The sequence below is a fragment of the Mesocricetus auratus genome, unplaced genomic scaffold (genome assembly GCF_017639785.1).
Source record: "Mesocricetus auratus isolate SY011 unplaced genomic scaffold, BCM_Maur_2.0 Super-Scaffold_100027, whole genome shotgun sequence".
NCBI lineage: Eukaryota > Metazoa > Chordata > Mammalia > Rodentia > Cricetidae > Mesocricetus > Mesocricetus auratus.
Window position 1 is genome coordinate 17098923 of NW_024429208.1, and position 26743 is coordinate 17125665.

Consider the following 26743-nt stretch of genomic DNA (forward strand, 5'->3'; position numbering starts at 1 on the left):
TCACCACGTTTCCTTGAAGTTCAGGGCTGTGTTTCTCTGCATCTCATTCCTCCAAAGTGGCCAGTTAACAAAAGTTAGAATGCTTGTTTTAGAATTATAGGAGTAAATTGTGTTGGGTTTAGTACCTCATGAAAATTTCCCCGCGGAGTATTCCCAAGAGATTGCCTTGGCCCTGTTATAATCCAAAAGGATTCTTAAACATCAATAATAGATGTTCAAATTACCACTCTCGGTAGCACTGTTTTTTATATAAATGTGACTGTGATTTCTCTCAGTACTTAACACCAAAGCCCACACATTCTTGTTACCCACTGTACTGGGCAGCTGGTCCCCAGTACAAAGCCTCCCCAGGCAAGGGCTCTGCCCGCAGTGCTGCAGGCTACCATAACCTACTTATCTTTGGTTTAGGAGCCTCTAATCAAATCATGGCATTAGAAACATTAAAATACACTTTTCTCTGCTTCAAAAGTTCCCAGCGCCTGAACCATTCATCTTAAAAGGACCCAATGACAAATAAAAGGAGTCACATAGCTGTAGCTAGCTTATCTTCTTGAAAAATGAGTGCATAATTAAGTGAATTTTACAAAGCATCACATGGTTGAAAGTGGATAAGAATTGGGAGGGAGAGAACGATTGAAGTGTGTGTGTGTGTGTGTGTGTGTGTGTGTGTATTTCATTTTTCTTTAATGATGCACATGGGAATTTTGCCTCTACATGTGTAGGGGAGCCTTGGTTGGAACCCCAGGAACAGAAGGTATAGACAGTTAAAAGTTACCACGTGGATGATGGGAACTGAACCCAGGTCCTCTGGAAGAACAAGTTGTGCTCTTAACTGCTAAGCTGTGTCTCCAGCGTGTGTGTGTGTGTGTGTGTGTGTGTGTGTGTGTGTGTTTTACTCAAGAGGTTTTGTCAGTAAGAGTAGCCACAGAGGTGAATGTAGTTCTGAAAGCAATGTACTTCATTTAATTCACCACTTCTAAGACTAGAAGATTCCCAAACGATGTAAACTGACAATTTGGAAAGCCTTAGCAACTACAACCCATTATGAAAGGTGTTTTACATTTCTTTTCATTCTGAATTTACGGAATCAGAATGAATCAGCCTAGACATTCTGTAAAGATTTGATCTCCCATTGTATTGCCTTTTTCAAGAGGCATCATAACATATTGGTCCAATAGAACTTCCTTGGTCAGTGTTTGAGTTAGGATGCAGCGAGTAGACTGAAAGTTACATTAAGTTTTCGGCACAGTTAACTCGCCGTAGGGAACAGCTTCAGCAGTGGGGGATGGCTTCAGTAGTATGTGATGGCTTCAAGTGCCCGTATGAAGCACTGAGGAAACCCTACAGGTTGCCTGAGATGGGATTAGAGAAAGGTCATGCTGGCTCCACCCACAAGTTTAGGAGAGTGCCTTTAAGAGTTGGGGTTAAAGGGGCCACCCAAACAGGGCTGTTACTCTTTGTCCTTAGGGAGGAGCTCTGGGGACCTCAAGACTGACTGCCCATGTTGAAGGGCTTCTGGGACTGTTGAAAGAACGTTAGTCTAGAATGAATGGTTATGGTGTTGTTGTCAGGGTGACAGCAATGCCCTACCCCAGCTTCAGGATCCTAGCTGGAAGACAATTAACAAAAGGGACATACCATTTAAGCTGCCATATTATATCACCAGCTAGCATAACACCCAAGGGGAATTGGAGTTGAAAGTCAATAGTCCCCATGGCACAAGGGAATCCTACCACAGAAAGTTTTGACCAGTGTCTGCCACATCAGCAAGAGTGTCCAGAGCTGTAGCCCAGGGTAGCTCCTGTTTCTGGTCTTCACTTTCTTCAGTAGTGGGTTTTTGCTATGTGTACTTGTGATCAGTTACAAAAAAATGTCATGGACATTAGTAATTAGTAATTAATAATACTTGAATATCTTGCTTTTAATGCAGACTATGCATACGTCAATCCCACTCTCTTTTAAACCACTCACGATTATGCTGCTTGTTTTTTGTCTACCTGACACAGCCAGTTTTCTGGGAGGAAGAGATCTCTTTTGAGGAACTGCCTTCATTGGATCTGTGGGCAGATCTGTGGGGTATCTTCCTTATTAATGACTGATATCGAGGGCAGGAGTTCCTGTATAAGAAAGGTAAAGGAGCAAGCCAGTAAGCAGCACTCCTCATGGCCTCCGCAGTTCCTGTTTCTGAGTTCCTGCCTTGCCTTCACTCAGGGATGGACTGTGATGTGAATGTGCAAGGCAAATAAATCCTTTCCTCCCCAAGTTGCTTTCAGTCATGATTTTATCATAGCATTAGAAAGGAAACCAGGCCGGGCGTTGGTGGCGCACGCCTTAAACCCAGCACTCGGGAGGCAGAGGCAGGCGGATCTCTGTGAGTTCGAGGCCAGCCTGGTCTACAAGAGCTAGTTCCAGGACAGCCTCCAAAGCCACAGAGAAACCCTGTCTCGAAAAACCAAAAAAAAAAAAAAAAAAAAAAAAAAAAAAGAAAGGAAACCAGGACAGTGCCCTTTAAGGAATGCCAAGGGCCATAGTATGGGGAAGAGGCTGGGCCCTACTGCTCTGAATGTCTGCTCTTTGACTGGTTCCCCAGAGAAGGACAGGGGACACTCAGATCACTCCAGGGGCTTGGACCAAAGAAGAGGCTGGCCTCTTGGTAACGCCATCCGATCATGTCCATGCATTCTTGTCAGTCATTCATGGCCATAGAGAAAAGCCACCATTTTCAAGAAAACTTGGGAAGCCCAGAGATGTCAGAAGTTTGTGGTGAATTTTTCTAAAGCCTTCCAGAGCTGAGTCAGAGCCACTGGGACCCTTCCTCCTTGGCAGCTGCCACTTCCTCTTATTTGTGTGTGTGTGTGTGTGTGTGTGTGTGAGAGAGAGAGAGAGAGAGAGAGAGAGAGAGAGAGAGAGAGAGAGAGAGAGAGAGAGAGAGAGAGAGAGAGAGAGAGAGAGAATGGACAACTTTTGGGATTTGAACACGGGCCATCGGGGTTGATAGAAAGTTATGCCTTAACCTGCTAAGCTGTCTCATTGGCCCCTACCTTATTCTGAGAGACATCCATCTGGCTCAGCAGGCTAGCCAGCCAATTCCAAGGATCTGACTGGCGTTCGTTCGTCCGTAGCGTTGGTAGTGCTGAGGTCATTAGTACTCTACTGCTCCTGGCTTTTATGTGAGTGCTGCATTTCAAGCTCAGGTCCCCACACTGGCTGAGGACCTATGGTTTCTTGCTCTGCAGCTGGCTCCCCATGGCTTCTCACTCTTTTCCTTCTAACACAGAGTTGTGGTTTCCCCACTCCCCTCCCCTGCCCCCCCATTTTGCTTTTCTAGAAAATGATAGAGGAACAAGTGATCTACATCACATTATCTACTGATGTATTTTTTATGCAGTGCGGTTCATGATTCCAGTAAGTGTTTTTGTTTTACTACAAGAAAAAAAAACTCACCCGTTCCTCATTAAATGTTACTTGTATATTATTAGTTGGGCACTTTGGGTTTATTAATGGGCGCAATAATAAAAGTGCGGGCTGTGGAAATGAATCAATGGTTGTTTTTATTTAAGGCATAGGCAGAGACTGTACAATGGCTGTGAATGCCCCGCCGTCGCTGAGGGCCCTACTCGTCCAAACTTGTCTCTGATTGGTTTAAATCACATAGGTCCAAGCACTTCATAAAAATGTCTTTGTCAGCCTGGTTTTGCTTCTAAACCTATTCATCTCTGTCAGTTTTTAATATTAGTACCAGGCTCCTGGCCATAGTCCATTAGTACTGTACTTAATTGCTCATGTTACAGATGATTACCAATATAAAAAGCCTTCGTGTTTTCCCATCGCGAGGCTGTTGCTATGTAGATGTCTCAGACTCAGCACAGCTTATGAAATGTGACTGCTTTCAACATTTCTTGCTGAGATTTATAGATTAAGTTACTGCAGATGATGACGCCAAGGAAACGTCTGTGTTCTCCTGGGCAAAGGTCTCTTCTGGGTATCACGTTTTCTTTCTTGTCCAACCCTGAAGATGCCCTGAATTGCTTTATTTTTATCAGTTAGGGAACGAAAACAAAAAATGGCCACTTCTGTGGACTTTTCGTAGTTCAATTTTTCTGCAATAGTCATTCATTTTAAAGGCTTTGTTTTCATATGGAAATTTTCTTCCTTTTTTTAAAAAAGTGTTTTTGAAGCACAAGAAGGAGGGATCTTTTCACAAAATACTAGATGGCTGGTTTTAATTTTCTTGAATAAATTACGCGGTCTGTTTGTGTGGAACACATGAAGTTGTTATTAGGGATTTTAAAAAGGAGCATCAAGGCTGAAGTACTTTGTGATGTGCTTTTCCGAGTATTTAGAAAATCAAAATCATAAACAAATGTATTTGTTTGTGAGGGAAACGAGCCATTATATTTCATCTTCTTGCATGCATAAATGCCCAGTTTCAAATTCTAACCTTCTGCTTTCCCGGAACGGCTCTTGGGGTCAAGACTGTCACTCCAAGTGGCTCAAACTGATTACTTTGGAGAGTGGCTAAGAGTGAGCCACACCCGACCCAGATGCAGGGGACAAAAACTGAGTAACAGATGGCCCAGAGGGGCTGCCTAGCTTATTGCAGGGTGATGGGAAGGATGTGGGGTGGGCGTGCTCTGAGTTAAGATAAGCGCAGTGCTTAAAATCAGACCCCAAATCTTTCAGGTTCTAAAACAAACAGTAATAATTATTATTATTATAAAATGTAGCTAATCATAACTGAGAATAAAGCCAGGGGAAAGAAAGTCAGGGTGAGTCCTAGCCCTGTTCATGTCTGTCCGTGTATCCTTGACACCCTTCAAGCATATAAATACACAGCTGAGAAAGTCACAGACAGGACCCCAGAATTTTATGGATATGAGGACCCTAAGCCCTTCCTCTGCCCAACACTGCTGCTATAGTGTGACCTATCTGTGAACTATTTGTTACCAGACTATAAAAGAGCTTCGAGAAGTGGGGAGGCTGAAGATAAGATTTGGGAACTTTGGATGGGAGCAGAGTAAGGGAAGGAAGGGAGGGAGGAAGGAAGGAAGGAAGGAAGGAAGGAAGGAAGGAAGGAAGGAAGAAAAAAAAAGAAAGGAAAAGTCAAGGCTAGTGCTGTGTTCGTCTTTTGAACTTCTGTTTTCCAAGCAATTCATTTTTAGAAGATTTTACTGAAGTAGCAGAAGGGAACAGTTTGGAAAATGAAAAGAGTAGTCCTTCCCTCGGGTCATTGGATAAGTGTTGTTTCCAACCATGGTACCAGATTCAGGTGGCTTTGGTCCACATATGCATTGGTGAAAGGGATTGCTAAGGAAATACGAGCTTCCCAAAGCCCAGGCTCTGACCCTTCCCTGGGTAGCCACCCCCAGTAACCACTACTGGTTGACTAAAGCCGCAGTGACTCCCGGTTTCATCTAACTTATCAAAAGGTCTGACTCGTGGGCCGGCGAAAGAGACTTAAACAATTAAGAGTTTAGAAATCAGGTATGCAATAGAACGACAAAGAGGCCACAAAGAGGGAAAAGAGTCTCTCTGCCCCCGCATCAGGAAGATCCTGTGGGATCAAGAATCCGAACTGGATCTTAAGGAGGGAGGGTTAGAACTTGGGTCTGCCATCAAATGTAGAACTACACTGTTGCTAGGGCATGAGGGAGTGATGTCACCTCCCCTGAAACTTCCCCGAACACCAGATTCTGCATCATGAACGCGATAAAACAAATTTAAAATTTATAAAAGGGCAGTCCGTTTTTAGGAAATGCCTGTAAACTGGGTAGAGAATGAGATTATGATCTCCAAGGCCTGCTTTCCCAGTCGTGTGACTCAGAGGTATGTAATAATCATTTGTCCTCGTATCATCCAGAGATCTAATCCAACAGGTAGATTACTCTGTTCCTCGCCCAGGGTGGAGTTATGAGTGGAGTCATTTTTTGCCTTCCAGCCGCCATCTTGTTCATGGGAGTCCAAGTGGGGGGTACTCTTTCAACTTCCTCTCTCTGCAACACCTCTCTCCTTGTCCCCTCCATACCAGAGGCCTAGCTGGTCCTTACTGACACCCAGTAGCCCCAAAGAGCCAAACACAAACTTGCTGCTGGTCTGCACAGCTGTTCTTGGCCTGCCTTGTATCTGCCCCGCCCCCACCCCAGACTTGCTCCCTGGACAGACCAGGATCAGATCAGCGTCTACCTCCCTTGCCTGGGTGACCTCTTATCATCTGGAAAGAATTTCTCCCCACAGGCCAGTCAGGTAATTTCATCCCCAGCAGCCTTGTGTCAGATTGCTCAGCACGTCTAAAATGTTCTGGTTAACTTCCCAATGCCTGGATATTTCCAGAAACTTGGGGGGGGGGGAATGAAAACAAGTCACTGGCCAGGCCCCAGAGCTTAAATAAATAAATAAATAAATAAATAAATAAATAAATAAATGAAATAATAAACCCTTTCCCCCCTCTCTCTTCTTCCCCTCTTCCTCTTCTTCAGCAAAAGCAACATCATCTGGAAGAAAAAAATCTCTATTTAAAAATTCTTGAATTTGCCTCTAGGTTCGCACTGTGTAATTAATAGAAGTTGGAGTTTACACTGTGAGGGTAACAGCCTCAGGCACACACTCTTCAAGCTCATCTGTCTGCTGTGCTGGAAGCCATGGCTAGTTCCTTTTCCGCCCCCCCTCCCCCAAAAGCTTGCCAAACAGCACGTTTTCCTTGTGCAAGTCTTTCATTGTCTCCCTTCTGTCCTTCCTCCCATCCTCTCCTTTATCCACCTGCCAGCCTTTGGCACGGAACAGTAGTGCTTAAGCAACTTTACAGTATTGATCATTTTCACCAGGCATGAATTTAAATTTGAGAAGACACTGTGTGCCTTAGCCCCCTTTCTTTTTGATAAATAACAAGAGTTTTCTACTTATGATTTTCTCCACTTATGATTTTTCTCTCCTCGGGGCTTTATCATTAAGATTAAGGAGCCGAATTCTCAAGCATGCGGTTGCACAAACATCTTTTCAATTATGAGAGTAACAGGCCCCTGCCTTCACAAAAGAACTATTGAGAAGCCAGAGAGCATGTTTCCAAAAGGGAAAGCCGGAGGGGAAGACAAGGCTCAGATGACAAAAAAAATGTAATTGTTTACCGTTAAAATGTATCTTCAGCTTGGCCACTGAAAATCCCTTGGAACATTGTGTTTTTGTACAAGTTGTTACAAAGTTTGCCCAAAGTTGGGAGTGCCATGCGAAACTGGTGAAGGTTTCAGAAGCCCTGGCAGCAGTGGTGGCTTCTAGCATGCCAGGACTTCGTGCAATAGTCGTCCGTGGACTTTTCCATGTGGACTGTGCCTGCCATCTTTAGTGGGATGTCTGTGACACTGAAAACACCAGTGACACTTATTGATTATTCATGAAATGATGGTCGGCTGTCCTTGAAATGGATTCATGCCACTCCAGTCAGAGTTAGTCATTGTTTCCCTATTGAGAAGAACAACTGATGTTATATTCGGTAGTGCTGCCTGGAGCTATGGAGGCCAGGGTGCTCTTTAAGGTCTATTCTCTGTCGCTAGCACGTGTTGTGATCCCAGGGGCATCAGAGGCAGCCTCCTGAAGCCCAGTCTAGCTTTCTTCAGTGTGGTCTTCATTGGGCAGGTACGGAAACAACACAGAAATCTCCGGAAGCAGAGAGCAAGCATCCTGAAGCCGAGCTCAGAAAAAGCCCCGTTAGAGAGACCATGGGAAACTATGGCCTCACACCTCTTAAGTCCTGGAGGTGAGATTTCATAGAGAAGCCATCCTTGAGCCTCCCTTACAATTTATAACAAATTGGGCCTCATTAACAAGATAAACCCCTCGTGAAGCAACAGGGCATGCCTATTGTGGCAGATGAGTGTGCCCTTCTCTCAGGCTGTAGATCTGCTTCTGATGAGACAGGTTGCCCCTCTGTTGAATGGTTATGTGGATTCCATAGGCCTGTCACCTCTGAGAAGAAGAGGAGGCTCACCCTGATTTATTAGACAACTTCGTAGGAGCCTAGACCGCCCTTAACTTGGGCAGGTGCAATCAGTCAGGTTGTCTTCTAAGGAGAACTTTCTCCGTCAGAGCAGATGGCCACCTAGATGCTGACACAGGAAGCTCTGCCCAGCAGATCTGTGTGGGGCTCAAACTCCAGGACTCAAAAGCTGTGTGTTACTGTCCTGTTGAGTGTTGTCCAACCCAATGAGAGTACAACACGACGTTGTCAACTACATATTCCTAGTTCTCCCGGGATGCATATTGTCCATGAAACACAGCTCAGATACCCTGATTCAGTTCTGCTCCTCAGTTTTTCTACCCATTTGCTATTATAATACCTAATCAATAATAACTTATGCTGGGTATGACTCAATGGTACAACTCTTATCTAGTGTGCACTAGGTCATGGTTCCGTATATAGCACCACACATGCACAGTATAATTGACCTTCCTCTTCCTACCTCCTCACCTTGCTCTGCCTGCCCCCAAGTCCTGGTGACCACACTTCAGAGCACCCATCGTCTTTAGCTGCCTCTTCCACAGTGGCTCACTTTGATGGGAGCCCAGCCATCATCCTGTTGGGTTTCAGAAGGACATAACTTTCTACCCCCTGCTCACTGAGGCTCAGGGCCACCCTGGGACTAGGGCGAGGGTGTCAGGAATAACAGGAGGCCTAAGAACAAAGCATTCTCAGTGTTCCCAGGAGAGACTGGAGAGCTCCGAAGGGTCCCGGCAGTCCTCTCATTCTGATCTTTCCCAGGAAAAAACCCTTGGTGACAGATGCCGGTGTTCCCTTCAGGAAAATAGTGGACTCTGGACCTTCTCCGATGTCTCAACGCAGACCGCATGTGTTGTTGTTTGTATGTACTTCTCTTTTGGGCAGGGCAGTACTACCTGCTCTTAGTAGCTCTTAGGCAAGCTCCCTCACAGACACCATGTTGTGCTCTCCTCCCAGCTCTCTACTCAGTAGAGTTCTGCCAGGGACTCGAACTTCACATCCTCTGCTCCAACTTAGTGCCTCCCTCTTGACGCTCAGTGCGTGCCGTTTGCCTCTTCTCCTACGGGTATGTGTCTCCCAGGTCAATGACTTCTGCTAGTTCAGTCCTCACCCCCACACACACCGAAGTAACACTGTAATATGAAAAGTATTGGCCAAGACCAGATCGCTCTCAAACGGAGCTTGGCCTAGCAAATAGCAAGAGTGATGTGACATTAAGGCCAATGTCTTCAAGCATTATCATCTCCATTGAAGAGACGATCTCCATGCTCTACTGCAGAGTCACAGAGCACATGTGTATATCTGGTTTCTGGTCTTGGGCTCTGATGCCTAAATGCTGTTCTGTCATTTTCACAGATGTAGGCTCAACATGGAAGGATGGGCAGCGTGTCACTGTTTCAGTCCTCATTGGTACCTTAGTGAGCATGCACACTCTATCTTCACAAAGGCGAAAGGCAATTCTACCAGTCCACATTTGATGAATGATTGCGTCCTACACTTCACAGTGAAGTTATATTTTCAATTTCTGGCTCAGGAGGGAAATGTCTGTCCAAGTCTCAGAATTTATCAAGCCTGGAATCAACTCTGAAATGTAATGAGTCCATTTGGGGTCAGGTCAGGCCTGAAGCTCCAGCAGAACCAACACGTTGTTTCTTTTATACTGCCACAAAGCAATCCTGTTTTCAACCTGGTATATACACCGCTTTCATTATCTCTGCCTCTAACCTGTTCTGCTCTGAATTTTATAGCAAAGATTCAAACTTGAACCTTTAAAAACCTGGTTGAATGCTGTGAGCATGCCTGTGAACTAGCTGAGGTAGGCTTGAGATTCAAACCCAACCCTAAAGACTCCTTACTCCCTTCCCTAGTTCTCTGAATTGGATCAGTTCCGGACATTATTATAATATCCTTTTTGGTGCTCTCAATAAATAGATGGATTCTCATTTCTCCTCCTAAGTACCATTTGCTAAATGTTTTGGCCCAAAAGTTCACTCCTTCCATACAAATACACATTGATTCAGGAGACATTAGTGGCTACTCATTAGGATGAGACACTACATCATTTTTTCCTCTTTTGACAGGGAAGGGAGGGGTGTTCATAAATACAAGGGTCTTTTCTTTTGTATGAAGTGTAAATGACCAGACATGGGCAATACATATTTCTCTAATATCAGATGGCTGCTTTGTTGTTGTTGAGAAAGAGAGGCAAGGTCCCGGAGGACTGCAGACTCTGTCAATATAAAATTATCTGCCTCAGTGTTTAAAACAAAATAATAAAAGGGAGACGAGTTGGCAAGTTGCCAGATTTCTTACATTACAGTAATAGATTTGCTGACCCCTGACTTCTGCTGTAGAGAAATATATTGAATATTTTATAATATCAGATGAGGCACATATAAAATCCTAGTGTACCGAGCGCCATTATTCAGCTTGAGATTTTAGCAAAGCCACGATATTTTCCAGCCGACAACTTCTTGTCTGATGATAATTTACTGGCTCAGACATTAATAAATCTAAGGCTATAATGCCATTGATTTGTTAATTTTAACTTGAGTTGATTTTTAAGTCTTCCTTTTTTTTTTAAAGGAAGAAGAATAAGGAGGGGGTTACAATCTGTCTTTTCACAGTGACTGAATTTAATAAGGAGCTCTGTGATAGCAAAAGGCTCCCCTACTGTTTCTTCTCTGAGGTGGAAAAATGTTATTCTTGTATTATTCCTGGGGAAAAAGAAAATCTCATGCTGCTCCAAATCTTATGCCTAGGAGAAGCTGTTATATATATATACATTTTTAAAATGTGTGGTGGCTTACGTAGTTCACATCCATTAATGGCATTGTAAATAAGCATTTTGCTAATCTGAAATATGAAATCTGGACAAGGAGAAAGGCACATTTATCTCCAGAGCTTTTGATCTCTAACTCAGATGGAGATGGGGGTGGGGTGTCTGTATGGATTTATTAATAAGTGTATTTCCTCCTCTTCCCAGTGCTTCCACCCATCCAAGACTCAGCCTACATTCTTTGAGTTGTAATACAATGAAAATATTTTTTCCGTGTAATGGATACATTTTTTTGGATGTGCTGGGGAGCGGGGGGGGGGGACACATGCTTGCTTTTTATCTGTACAGTTTCGAAGTCGATTAAATCTTTGTTGTCCTACAAATATTTGAGAACCCATCCTCCGAGAGCCATGGGCACGCCACATTACACTGCATTCTTCCGCAGAATACAAACCTGCACAGCTTCCTGTATTGGGCAATGTTAATCTCATAGTGGCTAACCTGTTTTTAATGATAACATGTGTGCGTTGAACACTGAAATGTTCTGAAACCTATCATAGCTTTTGGCCTCTTGTGCTGCAAAAGAAAAACTTCTAATAATCGGATGATAAGATCACATCCTGTGGGGTAATTGTGCTGCACCGTGACAGAAGAACTTAACAAAAACACTCAAGGAGATCACCACGAACGGAAGTCACTGTACGAAGCCGGGCTTGTTTATGTACTCTGTGGGGATGTGCCCCGTTCTTCAGAGCTCATATTTCTGCTTTCTGTTCAGCTGATGCCTCTGTTGTTTTATTTTAGGAGCTTTTTTTCTCCCTTTGAGCAACTATAATTATCTTTCAATGATTTAGAAGTGGAAAAAAACCCACATTCAGTTGACCTATACACACACACACACACACACACACACACACACACACACACACACACACACACATACACACACACACACACACCCTCTGGAAGCTTTGAACAAGCAGAGCTTGTGTTTGGATACGGTTTTACCCTTAGTCATGCCTCTTTCCAGATACAAGAAATACTTAATTCCTGATTTCCTGCCTTCTGGCTTCAGGCCTTTGACCAGCAAAGTGAAAATATATTGTGTGCTGTTGAAGGCTCGCCAGCTGTTAAGTTGAGTCAAAAATGAGAAAAGATGAGAGAGAGGAGAGACAGAAACTACGAAAATATTGCCCAACCTCATGAACTTGAAAAACTGGAAGACAAAATCATGCTCTTGCTGGATATGTACTAGAGATCTGGGTTAGCATGAGACTGTCAGTACCCAGAGTGAGGGTCTTCGTAGGGTGCCTAAGTGTGTCCCCCACCTTGTTCTCTGCCTTCCTTCCTTCTCCTCCTCACACTCAGTAAATGTCATTCTCAAGAAAGAGAGTCCCTCATGATGTCACCATCTCCATTAGACAAGGGAACTGGAGGAAGGGAGGTATCACAAATGGTAACCGTTGGAATACCAGGGCTTCTGTGCTCTTTGGTTCCCATGGCAACAAAACAAAAGCACAACAAACCTATCTGTCCGGACAATAAAATGTGTTTTCATTAAAATCAATTTAAAATATTTTTTCCAGTTTAAAATATTCAATGCGTTTTTTGCTCCTGGTTGAAAAATCCCTTACCTTCTGATAGTGGAGAAGGAAATAAGTCCCTGGCAGAAAAATGCAGAGGACAGAGGAACTGGAGGGAATAAGTCAGGGATTTTAAAGATGAGACAGAATAAATTCAAGTATGAACAAGACTGCCTTTTTCTCTCTTCTGCATAGTTATGCTTTTCCTTATATAAACACGCACTGTAATATTATGGTGGGAAGCAGGTATTTGGCAACCATATATTATTTTAGTAAAGTCTACATGAAGAGAGCAGTTTCCAGTTTTAGCAGCTGTAACATGTTTAAACTCGGGCTGTAATGGGATCTGAAGATAACTATCCCCCATGGGTTGTGTTGATCTTCGTGGCTGGCCCACTGCCAGACAGAGGCCTCGAAAGTATTATCCATGCCTCCTTGCACATACCTTGTCTGAGCATGCTCAGTGAATGGATTTGGATCCTAAAATACCATAAATTGGCATTTGACTTTTCCACAATTTGCTTTGCTGTTAAAGAATGACTAACAATGTCTCAAATATCCCCATGTCTTTACTGTGAAACCTGGAACACTGGTGTATGTATATTTAAGCAGCTAGTAAACAAATTGTACAATCAGAAACCAATTTTAAGATACTAAACAAATATTCCAAATCAAGGTCCCCCCCCCAGGTGTCTTAGTTTAAAAATAAAAGATTCCCAATATTTGAACGGGTTGTTTTTTTTGTCAGCCAAGTACATTTTCTTCATTGAGTCAACTTGTCGTATTTAAAACAAATGATGCTTGCTGTATTAAGGTTCATATTTTTAAGGCTGAGTCTTGTATTAATCCCGCAGTGAGTCATTAATCATACCAAATGCATTAGAAAAACTTTAATCACTGGAGTCGAAACTCGGATTGTAATGCAATCCGTGCCTTTTAATTACATCAGCTCTTTCCCTGTTCAGATGGAGAGCTGTGTTGCAAAGGGAGCAGATTAAAACCAGAGCCGTTTGATGTTTCTCTTTTTAGAGCAATTTTATGCACTTTGTTGGTAAAAGTTATGTAATTAAAACGCTCGGATTTTTCAGTCCTCTGATTTTTGTTGCTTTCATGGTTAGCTGGTTTCTTCCTTGCTGGGGCCCTTTCTGACTTGGTACCCCCCCACAAAAAAAAAACCAAACCAGACCTTCTCCTGATGATCTTCAGGGTGAGAGTATACAACGTCTGTCTTGGTCAAACTGAGCGTGCCTCCTCTTGTCCTTTTATCTCAAGTGCTGGTCTTCAATGAATGGGGCTGGAGGTGTCAAATAAGTGTTATACTTGTATTATATACATAAATACATGTATTTTCCAGTGGTGTATATTCATTGTACCTAGGGTTGGGCTTCATGATAGCAGTTTTTTTTTTCAAATTATCGTGTCAGATCTACATTTTGAGGTGAACACAAATGACATTCAACAGATGCTGTGACCATTGGGCTCTTTGTTTAATCTTGGGATAATGATGATGATGATGACAATAATACGAAGAGATGTGGTGGGGGTTAAATGGAATGATTTACATCTTGTACCTAGCCTGTCTTAGAATAGAAGCTTGATGAGGTCAGAGGCTATGAATGTTTCATTCATGGATATATTTCGGAACCTGGAGCAGTGCCTGGCATAGGGTTTGTTACTCAATATACATTTGGACAGTAGCTGCCATTATTGTCCTGATATCGTTGGCAATTAGCCAAATGGTGTGGGCCATTGTGACAATGTCAACCTTGACTATCTCCATCGGTGTCCTTGGTATGTCAGATCACAAAGTCAAAAGGAGAGAAGTCTTTCAGAGAACATTTAGGTGGCCAGATAACCAAGTTTTTTAATAAAGTAGGTTACATAGAGTTACTCTCTGGAAAGAGTCCATGTCATGGTGATGAGGCCACTCAACAATGATGAGGCCACTCAACAATATGCTTATGCACGGTTTTGCTTTGCTTGGCTTCAGCTACCTATGGCCAGCCATAGTAGGAAAACAATATGCATCTTGACTTGCTAGAGAGAGTTACATTTATTTAACTTTTATTGCAGTATGTTGTTATAATTGTTCTATTAGTTACAGCTGCTAATCTCTTACTCTGCCTAGTTTATAAATTCAATTTTATTAGGTATTCAAGCATAGGAAAAGTATAGGATAGAGAGAGAGGACTTGGTACTCATGAGTTTCAGCATCCATGAGGAGTCTTAGACTGTATCCCTATAGATGGAGGGCGGGGCTACTACAGGAAGAGAAAACAAGCTCCAGAGTGATGATGTCATTAGGACTGGTCAACTGATGTACTATTCTTTCTTCTTTCCTTTTAGGTTAATCCTACCATATGAAAGGTTTATCAAGGGAGAAGAAGATAAACCTTTGCCGCCAATCAAACCCCGGAAACAGGAAAACAATTCACAGGAAAATGAGACTAAAACAAAAGTATCAGGAACCAAACGCATCAAACACGAACTGCCCAAAAATAAGAAAGAAAAAGAGAATACACCAAAGCCTCAGGATACATCTGAGGTGAGTTGCTGTGTCTCCCAGAGATACCAGCCCTGGGAAACACACTCTGCCTCTGGGGCTTCCTGACCCCAGAATCTCCAACAGGGTCTCTGTGTCTCTCATGGCTGCTCTGAGAAGTCACAAACTCTAAGCCTCTGGGCTGGTAAGAGGGCTCAGTGAGTAAAAGCACTTGCCACCAAGCCTGGTGACGTGAGTTTGAGCCTCAGGACACATGTGGTGAAAGGAGAGCTCTGGATCTGTGTGGAAAGTTGTCCACATGTACATAGAACAAATTCTCAAATAGTAACTTTTAAAACCCTTTTTTTATGGAATGGAGAGACAGCTCACCTCTCAGGAACATTTGTTGCTGTTCCAGAGAATTTAAGTTCTGTTTTCAGCACCCATCTTAGAAGGCAGCACATAACTGCTTATAACTACAGTTCCATGGAATCCAATGCCCTCTTCTGACTTCTGAGGGCACCTGCACACACATGGCACATGTGTGCACACGCACACCCCCCCAATTAATAGTAATAATTAATTAATTAAAATAAATATTTTTAATGCTCCAAAGCTTTCTTTCCCTTGGGAGCTTAGAAACAATGATGCAATGTGTGGTAAAGAATGACATAGGCTGTGACTAGAATCTAGAAGAATCTAGAAAATTGAGAATAACATGAAGGAAACTGGGAGCAAAGGTTCAGAATTGGAGACCAAACTAAAACCTCCTGAAACTCAGGATTTCCCTGAATAAACATAGCTTCTTGAGGGTTTTCCAGCCATATTATTTAAGGAGTCAGTGTGACTTGGGGGAGGGGGGGAGCAGATATCAGGAAGGAAAGCTAATGAAATCCCTGAGTATCTCCTCAGGTTCCTCTCCCAAATTTTAGGGATATTTGCTTCTCATTCTTGACCTCTATTCAGTATCCTTGGGTTGAGACCAATTTAGCAAGATCTTTGGTCTGTGTTGTTCATGGAGAAATGTCGAAGTGATTCTACAGAAACCATTACTCTCTCAAATCAAAAACCTTAGTGCTAGAAACTCTTTAGCAGGAAGCATGACTGGTAGCATCCAGCTAACCAAGGAGGCTGAACTGGGCTCTGTTTCAACATGAATAATAAAAAAATTCTGCTGCCCATTAAAAAAAAAGCAGTTACATTCGGAGACAGCATGTTCTAGGATTCAACCCCTGAGGGAATTTGGGTACTGATATTAAACATTCTCTAAAAATCAGGCTTATAATGAACACATAAGACATAGCTTCATTAACTTCCAGTTTAAAACACATTCTCTCTCTCTCTCTCTCTCTCTCTCTCTCTCTCTCTCTCTCATTCTCTCTCTCTCTCTCTCTTTCTCTCTCTCTCTTTCTCTCTCTCTCTCACACACACACACACACCAACTCCCAGCTGATTCCTCCTTAAAAAGATAATTTTAATACTTTAACTCACTGGAGACAGATTCTAAAACTTCAGGTTTTGCACACACTAGTGAAGTGTCTTGTCATTGGGCCACATTCCTGAATGTCTGTTAGCTTTTTTTTAGAGACAGGGCCTTCATAAGTTGCTGAAGCTGTCCTTGAACTCATACTGTAGCCCAGGCAGCACTTGAACTCATAGTCGATCCTTATTGTCCCAGTCTGAGCCAGGCCTGAATTTATTAAGTTTTATAATTCCTTTAAGCTCTAGTAACTCCAGAAGGAAGAAAATGCAAGATGCTACAGACTTCTAAACATTTGCAAGTTTGTGACATAAACTGCCCAAAGCAAGGAAATTCCAAGTTAAGGGTTACATTCCATTCCTCCTTGATCCATCGGGCTTGGTGATTTATCACAGGGCTTTGGATTGGTCAGTTCTATTAGACACCAGATGCACAGCACAGTCAAAGGACCAGCGGATGCTTGGAGGATCATGGGGCCAGCTGACCTTTGAATGGTTCCATCAGAGTGGGGAAAGTTTGAAACAGTGACTTTGTGAACTGTGGGAAGGCTCCTTTTTCCACCCATGGAGCCCGTTAGCTTGGAAAGTGACCGTTCCCAAGAGGAAAGTGAGAAGCCCTGCTGCAAAGAGTCCACCAAACCTCTGACAGCTGAGGGGCTCCCTGTTCCCCAAAGGAAATGATTCTATTATTGCCAACACTTCCCTTTCCAGAAGTGGGCTCTGGGCATATGGAGCTTTTAATCTGTCCGATGAAGTCCTGATGTCTCAACCCCTTTGAAATGATCCGTTCAGTAAGAACCAGGTCCACCAGCTACCTGACTTGCAGGTTAAGCATGCCTGCAAGTCAGGTTCCGGGTTTGCATTGAATGCCATGTTGTAGTTTTTGATGCTTTCAATCCGAAGCACTAAACTCAAAAGAGGGAGGAGGGGTCTAATCAAATCCACTGTCCTTAGGGATTACAAAGTACACATTATCTCTGAACAGATCCAGGAAGTTCAGAAACAAACACTTATACTTTTGTTGGCCCAACTTTCCAATCCATTCCTAAACCAGGTTTGTAGACAGACACGCCAGACTCCGATGTAGCTGAAGGCCAAGGTCACAGAAACTTTGAAGAATTTTGAGCTTAATTTGCCCTTTGAAGTCACTCAGTTTTATGTCTTTTAATGTAATGTACAAGCTCAAGAGACAAATGATAATTATTAGTGTAGAACTGACAATGATATTTGCACTTAAAATACAGTTATCAGTGCAAGAAGAGTGGGGGTATGTTCTTGGGTATCACACATGCCTGGTAAGCAGGGTTATCTTCATGTAGATTTGAGGAAAAATATCCACAAAATGGATATGAGTCCTTGAAAGTACTTTTCCTAAATATCCTCCAACATTTTTAGTCATCCTTAAAGATATGATGCAGCTGGTGGTTTCTTCACCATAGGAAAAAATGTTCTGGTGATGTGATTGGGTCAAGAGATTGGGGAACAACTTAATTGAAATGTTTCGTGACTATCCCACCAAGGCATGTCAGACCAAATATGGAAAGTCTTGTCCATGGCTGTATCACAGGTGAAAAGTTAAATTCACCTTTAAGGCTAACGCTTCTATGACTCTGTAGTAAATGGGTTAAATTGTGCCTATAGCTACCACAAACAGGAAGTATCCACCCCCTTGAGGACAATTTATTTCAATAAATAGAAAAGCTGTACTAGGTAGGGGTGACACTGCCCGCCTGAATTATGTTCAAGAAGTGAGTTTTGTGTGTCATAGAAGGATTTAGAATTTTCCCTATCCCCGGGTGCACACACTCCATCTGCATACGTCTTTGGTATTTTTACAAGACCTACATATTGCGGAAGTCCAAGGCATGATTAACATGTAAGCATAGCTGGTTTCCGGTGGATCCCACTAAATTCCTTAGGAAGGGACAGTTCTCAAGGAAAGACCAGGAGTTAAGTTTATTGTTTGTTACTGACATGGGGTTGGTTCAATTGTTTGAGCGAGAGATGCTTTTTTTTTTTTAAAGTCTTTCAGAGAAGTGTCATAACATGTAACATGTAATTTAGAACCTATTTGGATAATTGACTGATTTGATAAGAAGACAACCATAGAATTAAACTATATATCAGAATGAAGGAGTGGCGTGATGTGCCGATCACGGCTGCATCGCTCTGTTTTGATAGGTGTCTCATAAGGGGCTGGAGCGAGTGTGCTTATTTCCCCGAATGTTTCTGTAATTTGGATGTCTTTGTTTAGAGCCATGATTGGGAGTAATAAAGCCTTGGGAAAACTGGGTGAGCTGATTGACAAGTCTGCTCTGTGTGATTCTTTGTTTCCTAACCAAGCATGTCAATGTACCTGGTTCTCCTCTAAGTGTCTCCTACAATGTTTGTCCAGGTCTCCTCCGATCAAGGGAAGGAAGAAGAGACATTAAGCCAGAAAAACATCACAGCAGAGCCTCTCCCTGCTCCAGAAGTAAAGAAGAAAACGGAAGGATACAAGGACCTTCCGGCGAGGGCCCCAGTGTCCAGAGCAGACCCAGAAAAGGACAGTGAAACTGACCAAGATTCCAACAGTGAGAAGGAGGCTGAGGAAGCAGGAGACAAGGGTCTGGCCCCTATACTCCCAAGCCCTCCTCTGCCTCCTGAAAGAGATTCGGCTTCTACCCCTGGGGCTGGCAAACAGCCCCTTGCCTCTCCCACTGCCCAGATGGACTCAAAGCAAGAAGCCAAACCTTGCTGCTTTATAGAGAGCCCTGAAAATGTCCTCCAAGACGCACCCTTCTCTAGCTTCCCTGCCACCCAGACACCACTGGCAAGCCAGAATGAGGCAGAGGAAGACAAGCTTCCTGCCATGGCTAATTACATTGCCAACTGCACTGTGAAGGTGGACCAGCTGGGCAGTGACGACATCCACACGGCCCTCAAACAGACCCCGAAGGTCCTTGTGGTCCAATCATTTGACATGTTCAAAGACAAAGACTTGACCGGGCCCATGAACGAGAACCACGGACTTAATTACACACCCCTGCTTTACTCCCGGGGCAACCCCGGTATCATGTCCCCGCTGGCCAAGAAAAAGCTTTTGTCTCAGGTGAGTGGGGCCAGCCTCTCCAGCAGCTATCCCTATGGCTCCCCACCGCCTTTGATCAGCAAAAAGAAACTGATTGCCAGGGATGAACTGTGCTCGGGTTTGGCCCAGGCCCATCACAGCCAAAGCTCTGATCACATGGCCATCAGCCGGCCATCCGTAATCCAACATGTCCAGAGTTTCAAAAGCAAGGCCTCCGAGGAGAGAAAGAGCATCAATGATATCTTCAAGCACGACAAACTGAGTCGACCTGATGCTCACCGCTGCGGTTTCTCCAAGCACCAGCTCAGCACCCTGGCCGACTCCTACATCCTAAAACAAGAGGTGCAGGAGGGCAAGGACAAGCTATTAGAGAAAAGAGCCGTCTCCCACGCCCACGTGCCCAGTTTCCTGGCCGACTTCTACTCATCCCCACATCTCCATAGCCTCTACCGCCACACAGAACACCATCTTCACAACGAACAGTCATCCAAGTATGCCTCTAGGGACATGTACCAGGAATCTGAAAACAGCGCTTTTCCTTCTCACAAACACCCAGAGAAGGTCCATGTGAATTATCTCGCCTCTCTTCATCTGCAAGATAAGAAGGGGGCTGCGGCGGAAGCCTCTAGAGATGATCAACCAACAGACCTGAGCCTTCCCAAGAACCCACAGAAACTAACCAGCAAAGTCCTGGGCCTGGCCCACTCAGCCTCAGGTTCCCAGGAGATCAAAGGCGCCTCCCAGTTCCAGGTCATCAGCAGTCAGAGTCGAGACTGTCACCCCAAAGCCTGCCGGGTATCGCCCATGACCATGTCGGCTCCTAAAAAATACCCCGAGTCACTTGCGAGATCGGGAAAACCTCACCATGTAAGACTGGAGAACTTCAGAAAAATGGAAGGCATGGTCCATCCCATCCTACACAGGAAGATGAGCCCTCAGAACATTGGAGCTGCTCGCCCCATAAAGCGCAGCCTGGAGGACTTAGATCTTGTGATTGCCGGGAAAAAAGCCAGGGCTGTGTCTCCCTTGGACCCAGCCAAGGAGGCGTCTGGGAAAGAAAAGGCCTCTGAACAGGAGAGCGAGGGCAGCAAAGGAGCCTACGGAGGTCATTCTGGGGCTGCATCGGAAGGCCAGAAGCTTCCTGTCTCCTCTCCCATCTTCCCAGGTTTGTATTCTGGTAGCCTGTGTAACTCAGGCCTCAACTCCAGGCTCCCGGCCGGGTACTCCCACTCTCTGCAGTACTTGAAGAACCAGACGGTGCTTTCTCCTCTCATGCAGCCCCTGGCTTTCCACTCGCTCGTGATGCAACGAGGAATTTTTACATCGCCGACGAATTCTCAGCAACTCTACAGACACTTGGCCACAGCGACCCCAGTAGGAAGCTCCTACGGGGACCTGTTGCACAACAGCATTTATCCTTTAGCTGCTATCAACCCTCAGGCTGCCTTCCCACCGTCTCAGCTGTCATCTGTGCACCCCAGCACAAAACTGTAAGCCTCGCTGTGCCCAGCATCCTCAAACGGCGGGGGTCCAAGCACCAACCCTGAGGGGCTGGCTTGCAGAGTTGGAAGTCAGTATTCCTTCTAATCTGGTGGTACAATTCGTCCCAGCCATAGAGGTCTGAAGGCCAGGTGAACATGACTACCTTTTTGGGGACAACCCTAGCCTGGCTGGCCAGTTGTGACCTCCCTTCCTACACAGGTGGCCTAGGGCCCCCAGGTCATTTCCTTTTCATGTTGGTCTTTGTGAAGGGTATCTGCGTCTATCCCAGAAGAACTCAGAGGAACCCTCTGAGGTTGGATGGTAGAAAAGCTATCTGGGCAAAAAAGTGGAGACAGGATTTTCAAAGGATAGGGTAAGAAAGACTGGCAAGTGATAGCCAGGGGACGCCCCTCTTTCTCATAAAACTCACCAAGTTCAATCAATGCAATGTATAGTAAAACTTAAAGAGACCTTTCATTCTTGACACTATTAAACAATCCAGAGAAGTAAACACTGTTAAACTGTATATATTCGCTTCTTAAAGCTACCCGTGATCACTGTTCGCTCACCTAATTTATATACAGATAGTTCTGTTTTCTCCTGGTTCTTTCTTGTTCCTGCCCTGGGGTATTTTTTTTTTTTTGGTTTGTTTATCTGTCTGTCTGTTTTTTAATTAAACAGTATCCCTTCTATTTGCAGGTCTTCTGTTTCTGTTTTGATTTTTTTGTTTTGTTTTGTTCTGTTTGCAAGGCTGACTGACTCTTCTAGTTGTTAATGTGTATTTTATCAATCCCCCGCCCCCAATCTTCTTTTGAGCAGCTTTGGGTGGTCAAGTTATTGTTTACAAATTGAAGCAACTGATTTCAGTGGAACAGACTGAAAAGAACCCGTGGAGATCACGAGCTAGTGGAAAGCCTGTGCCTTTGCGGGTCTGTGCCTGGAGGATTCCCTTCCTCATAAGGGGCATAGTTGAGAGACCTTAGACACTGCCTCTCCAGCCAAATGCTTTGCTTTGAAGTCTTGGATTATGTGAAAATATTAAGCATTGTACTCACCTTATCTAGGCTGTGAACCCGTCCTACATACCAGAGAAATCGTAAAACAAAAACCTTGTTGGCAAAATGCCACTGAATCACACAGTCCAGGGGACACGCTTGTGGGCTGTGCAGACATCTTAGGAGTTTCAGAACTTAAGACAAAAGCCAGGGTGACTCATGCTGGTGTTGGAACCGCACCTTTTCAGTGGTCTGGAGAAGGGGAAGGGATAGTGTGTGATTATCCAGCAGACGGGGGAGCTACTTAAGGTTTGACCACTGGGCGTCCCAGCCAGGCCTTGGCCCATTCAGTGACAGAGTTATTGTCACCATCAGCTGGCTTCTTGAGTTTCCTAGCAAGATTCTCTTCTAGGTGGCACCTTTGAAGAGTAATTGGATGCTCTGTTTCAAGAGAAAGCCATCCTCCTTGGGTTCCCAAGGGGTGGGTTTGATGAGGATGTGTACATGTAAGGTGGTTTATATCAAGCTTTTCATCACGTGGCCATATTATCCACTTTGGGAGTTTTTTGTTTTGTTTTGTTTTGTTTTTGACTGTCACTTTTGACACTTGATTCCATTTGCTCCCAAGTCACATCTGCTAAGTGTAACAAGATGATCCATAGAGCAGATTCTCTTGGCTGTCTCCACCCAACCCTGCCACACGCTGCTTTGAGAAGTTCCCAGCCCATTGCCCTCCTCTCCCCCAACACTACCAGTAGACTCTAGGACCATAGTTAACCAAGTCTTTTGATTTTTTTTTTACCTCTGACATATTTATGTCTATGAAACTTGATGACAGTTTTCAACATCTCTGAATAGGTAACTCAACTACAAAAATAATCAAAACTAGTGACCGTGAAATGGCGGTCCTTATGCAAAGCCATGCATGCCACTCATCTGTATTGAAATGTCCTCATGATATGAAGCCAAATAGTCCATGTAGTAACATGCTATCCAAAGGTGGAAAAAAAAAGAATGTAGCAACCCAGTGTTAAGAGTTCCATTCGCTTCAATTAATTATTTACCTTCCTGTGGAATAATATATATATATATATTATATTTAATAGGACCATAGATAGACTAGTATAACTTAGATCATAAATGTGTACATGCAGATTATTCTGCTGTTGCACAAGAAAGGGTGTGTGTGTGTGTGACGGGGGCGGATCTCAATTCCAGCCAGCATGATGCTGGCCAGGACACAGTATGAGAAAGTTGCACTAGATTGAATGGTCACAGAATCAGGAGAGGAGAAATGGGATTCTGCAGCAGGCATGGGCTGGATCCATATGTGATCCCTGTGAGTTTGTTTCTTGAAGAAAATGGGGATGTCTGTGTCGCTCCCCCCACCCCACCCCGACCCCACGAGCTCACCCATTTGCAAGATGAGGCGATTGTTTTCCTCAGTGTGGTGAGTTGAGATGTGTTCATCGTGTAGGAATTCGATCACACCATTTTCAAACAATGTCAGCATAGTCCAGCTATTGTTTTTCTCATCTCTTCTGAGAGGAGACTCACTGTTTCTGTTGAAGAAAGCTCAGACCCTCAGCAAAATATCAGGGCAAATGCAAAGAACAGAAGCGGCACATTATTTATTTTAAAACTCCAAACGGAGAACTTGGGAATCTTTCAAAAAGACCATTGAATTTTTCATTGGCTGAGAAGGATGTTTTAAAATGTCTTACATCAGGCTTTGTTTGCATTGTTTGAGTTCAAGGGGCCTTATTATTGAATGGCATCGCACGAGCCTTTCTTTGTGCAGTCAAACCATTGTTATTGGTAGTTCCGTAAAGAAAACTGTGGAATCCAATTGGCACCGGAGTCATAAATCCATTTACCAAGTGTGGCTTCTGAGAAATGTCACAACTCAAAGTGCACTAAGACCTTGAATTACTGGAGATTTGGAGATTCTAAATGATACTAAAAAATATATATATCCTCTCCATGCAACTTCTGGCCCAACTCTTGGGAAATTTGACTTAAAAATAAGATGTAAAATAAAATAAACCACCAGACAGCCCAACTAAGCTTTAGGTTTAAAGTATTTTTTTCCTAGTAAGTGACTCAAATGTGTAGTATTTGCCACAGGACTGATTTATTTCCTAGCTAGAAGCTCTGGATTTCACTTGTTCATCAGGGCATATGTTGAAGGGTTTGCCAAGACTCCATGTTGATGTCACAGCTTTGCGACCTGGTGCATGAATCCTCAAGTACTGTATTTCTCTGTGTTGGTGTGTCTGATGGAAATGTCAAGGTGGTCCCACAAATATATTTTATGTAGTGTGCCTTCAAAGAGAACCATTATTTCTCTTCACTTCTTGTCCCACTAAGTCACATTTGGTGGTGGTCAGCCGAGTCCCATGTGGTCTAGTTTGACTCATTGTCCCAAGCTGAGAGAGTAATGGGAATGATTTTGCTCCGGTGAGACCCACACCCCTGGAGAATTGACTCTGAGCACCTTGACTCCAGTGTTGGCTGTTGACGTATTTGATATTCTGCTTGTCTCCCCATGGCGGAAAGATCTCTGAAAAAAAATGAAAGAGCAGCATAATCTCTTGGCTGTTTATACTTTTTTAAACTTCCCTGTGTTGTAAATATTGTACACTTTGAGTGACTCCAGCTATGTAACCTCTATGCTCTGTAAGGTGATCATTTGTATATAACAACCTGGCCCAGTGATGTTATATAATTTCTCAATGGAGAGGTTATTGAGTAACCTTTGCGTTAGTTTAAACACTACCAGAAGAATGCTGAGCCAACTATAAACACTCAATTTTGTATGTTTTCCAAATTGTACTTATTACTGCTTTTGATACTGTATTCCGTGCCAATAGTTTCCCAATCACATAGCAGGCAAGAGATATTTTGTACTTTTTGATCCACTGTAATATTTAATAAAAAATGTTACTATCTGTTTCCTTTGGGGTGTCTGTCACTTATTTCTGGGGAGTTTGTGGCCTTAGCAGATTTCCAGTCTCTGATCTCTAAATTGGCAATGGTGATAATAATGAGTGTGTAAGCCTTCTGGAAGCTTCATGTACATACGGTTATGACTGATTTACTAATAAGAAAACTATAGGCTAGAGAGGTCCTCACTTGTCCGAGATGACCTGACTTACAAACGGCAGAGTTGACATTTGAAGTCGGGGCCCTGAAAACAGGGTGCATTTCCTATGCTGGCAAGTCACCTAAAGCTACTGTTTGTTGATTTAGTCAACAAATGTATCCTGGTACCTCTATGGCCAGGCTCACTGTTGGGCAGAAACAGGAATATAATAGAAAGTAAAAGAGAAGTACTGCCTTTGGAGCCTGCAAGTCTCACTGGAGAGAGTCAGTCAGTCATTCTCTTAACAGCAAAAGCCCAAGGTGGCTTCAGTCTGGGGGGGAAAGAGTTTGAAATGACTATTGTGAAAAGGAAATCCTCACTGAACCTTCTCGTAGGATAAGAATGAGTTAACTGAGTGAGAGGAAACTGGGAGGGAGTAATTCAAGCACCAGGGACCACATATGCAAAGGCCCCAAGGCAGGAATGAGCTTCTTACAGGAATTGAAGGGGGTCTGGGGATAATAGTTTACAAGGCATGATAACAACACAGAGGGAATGTGGTTAGGTGAGGTTTAAGTATGGCAGAGATCATCTAAATAGGACAGGCCAAGCCTCTGGTCATTATCCTGACCAAAAAAAGAAGTTTTAAGCAGGGAGGTCACAGGTTTGGGTTTGTTCCCACTGATGTCATTCTCAAAAGGACTACCCTATGAAGGTGGTTGAGCACAGCTGAACATACAGGTGGTGACCGTTTTGCCTGGGGTGGTAGACTGGATGGAGACATCTAAGAGAGCCTAGGGAGAAAGAGCACAAGGGTTGAAAAGGTAGGAGAACAGATTCTGAGGTCTGTATCTTTTGTATCCATTGGGTGGAGATGATCTTTCCCTTGTAGCCCGTGGGCTTGCCCTGGCCCTGTTCAGCTTATGTCAGCTGAAATGAGGCATTTACAAAGCACCACTATGGATTCCTTTCCTAAGGAGTCTCAGAGGTGAAGTAGGAGACAGGGTTGGGGTCAGGGAAGACTTTGGTGGCATGTTAGGCTTAAGACCACGTAACATCATCAGGATGGGCTTTGAGTAGACAGGAGAGAACAAGCAAACATGCCATCATAGCTCTGGAAGGGTGGGGAAAACATTTAGGTTAAAAAAACAAAACGACAACAAAAAAATAAACAAACCAAAAGAACAAAACCTTCGAACCCTTTTTCTTATTAGAATAAAATCTCCAATGGACTATGAGGCCAGCAAGAGCTGTGACAAACATGGCTATGGCCTCACCCTCGCTTTTCTAATGGAAAGAACCCCCCCCAGACCCATGGTTTTCTGACCCTCATTCTTATGCACGTGTATTTATTTCATCATGCCATGTGACTTGGTTGACTACATCAAAAGAACATCTTTCCCTTGGTGACACATTCGGCCTTTGTAGATCAGAGTCCCTGATTCATACATAGCAGGAAACTTCATGATAAGTTATCTATTTTTAACCAGGCTTGGTTGGCAAATATTGTCAGAAAGGGACAATACTTTTGGTAAAGATTCACTCGGCCACAAAAGCAATGAAAATGCCTAATGATGCATTCCAGGAAAGCGGCCAAAGGGAACAAATGTTTTACAGCTGATAGCGACCAGGAACTAAGTGATTATTTACAGTAAGTATAAGTGGCAGAGAGAGAAAGAGTTGGAAATGACCAGTGGTCAGGAGTAGGGTTAAAGAAAGGAGAGAGATCTACAAAATAAAAGTAAATTGCATTAATTTGTGGTTCATGGATTCAGAATTCCTGAATTTGAGGACCTCTGGG

The 26743-nt window shown here is 43.7% G+C and overlaps 1 protein-coding gene across 4 annotated transcripts in view; it reads left to right on the plus strand.

Moving 5' to 3' along the window:
- Positions 1–24812, plus strand: part of Arid5b (AT-rich interaction domain 5B) — a 172959-nt gene extending 148147 nt beyond the window's left edge. For all 4 annotated transcript variants that reach the window (XM_005070801.4, XM_040732479.1, XM_040732480.1 and 1 more), the window contains 2 exons: positions 14696–14894; positions 18706–24812. In XM_005070801.4, coding sequence (XP_005070858.1) covers positions 14696–14894; positions 18706–20874 — 2368 coding nt within the window. In that variant the 3' untranslated portion in view covers positions 20875–24812. The remainder of the gene's footprint in view (positions 1–14695; positions 14895–18705) is intronic.
- Positions 24813–26743: the final 1931 nt, after the last annotated feature.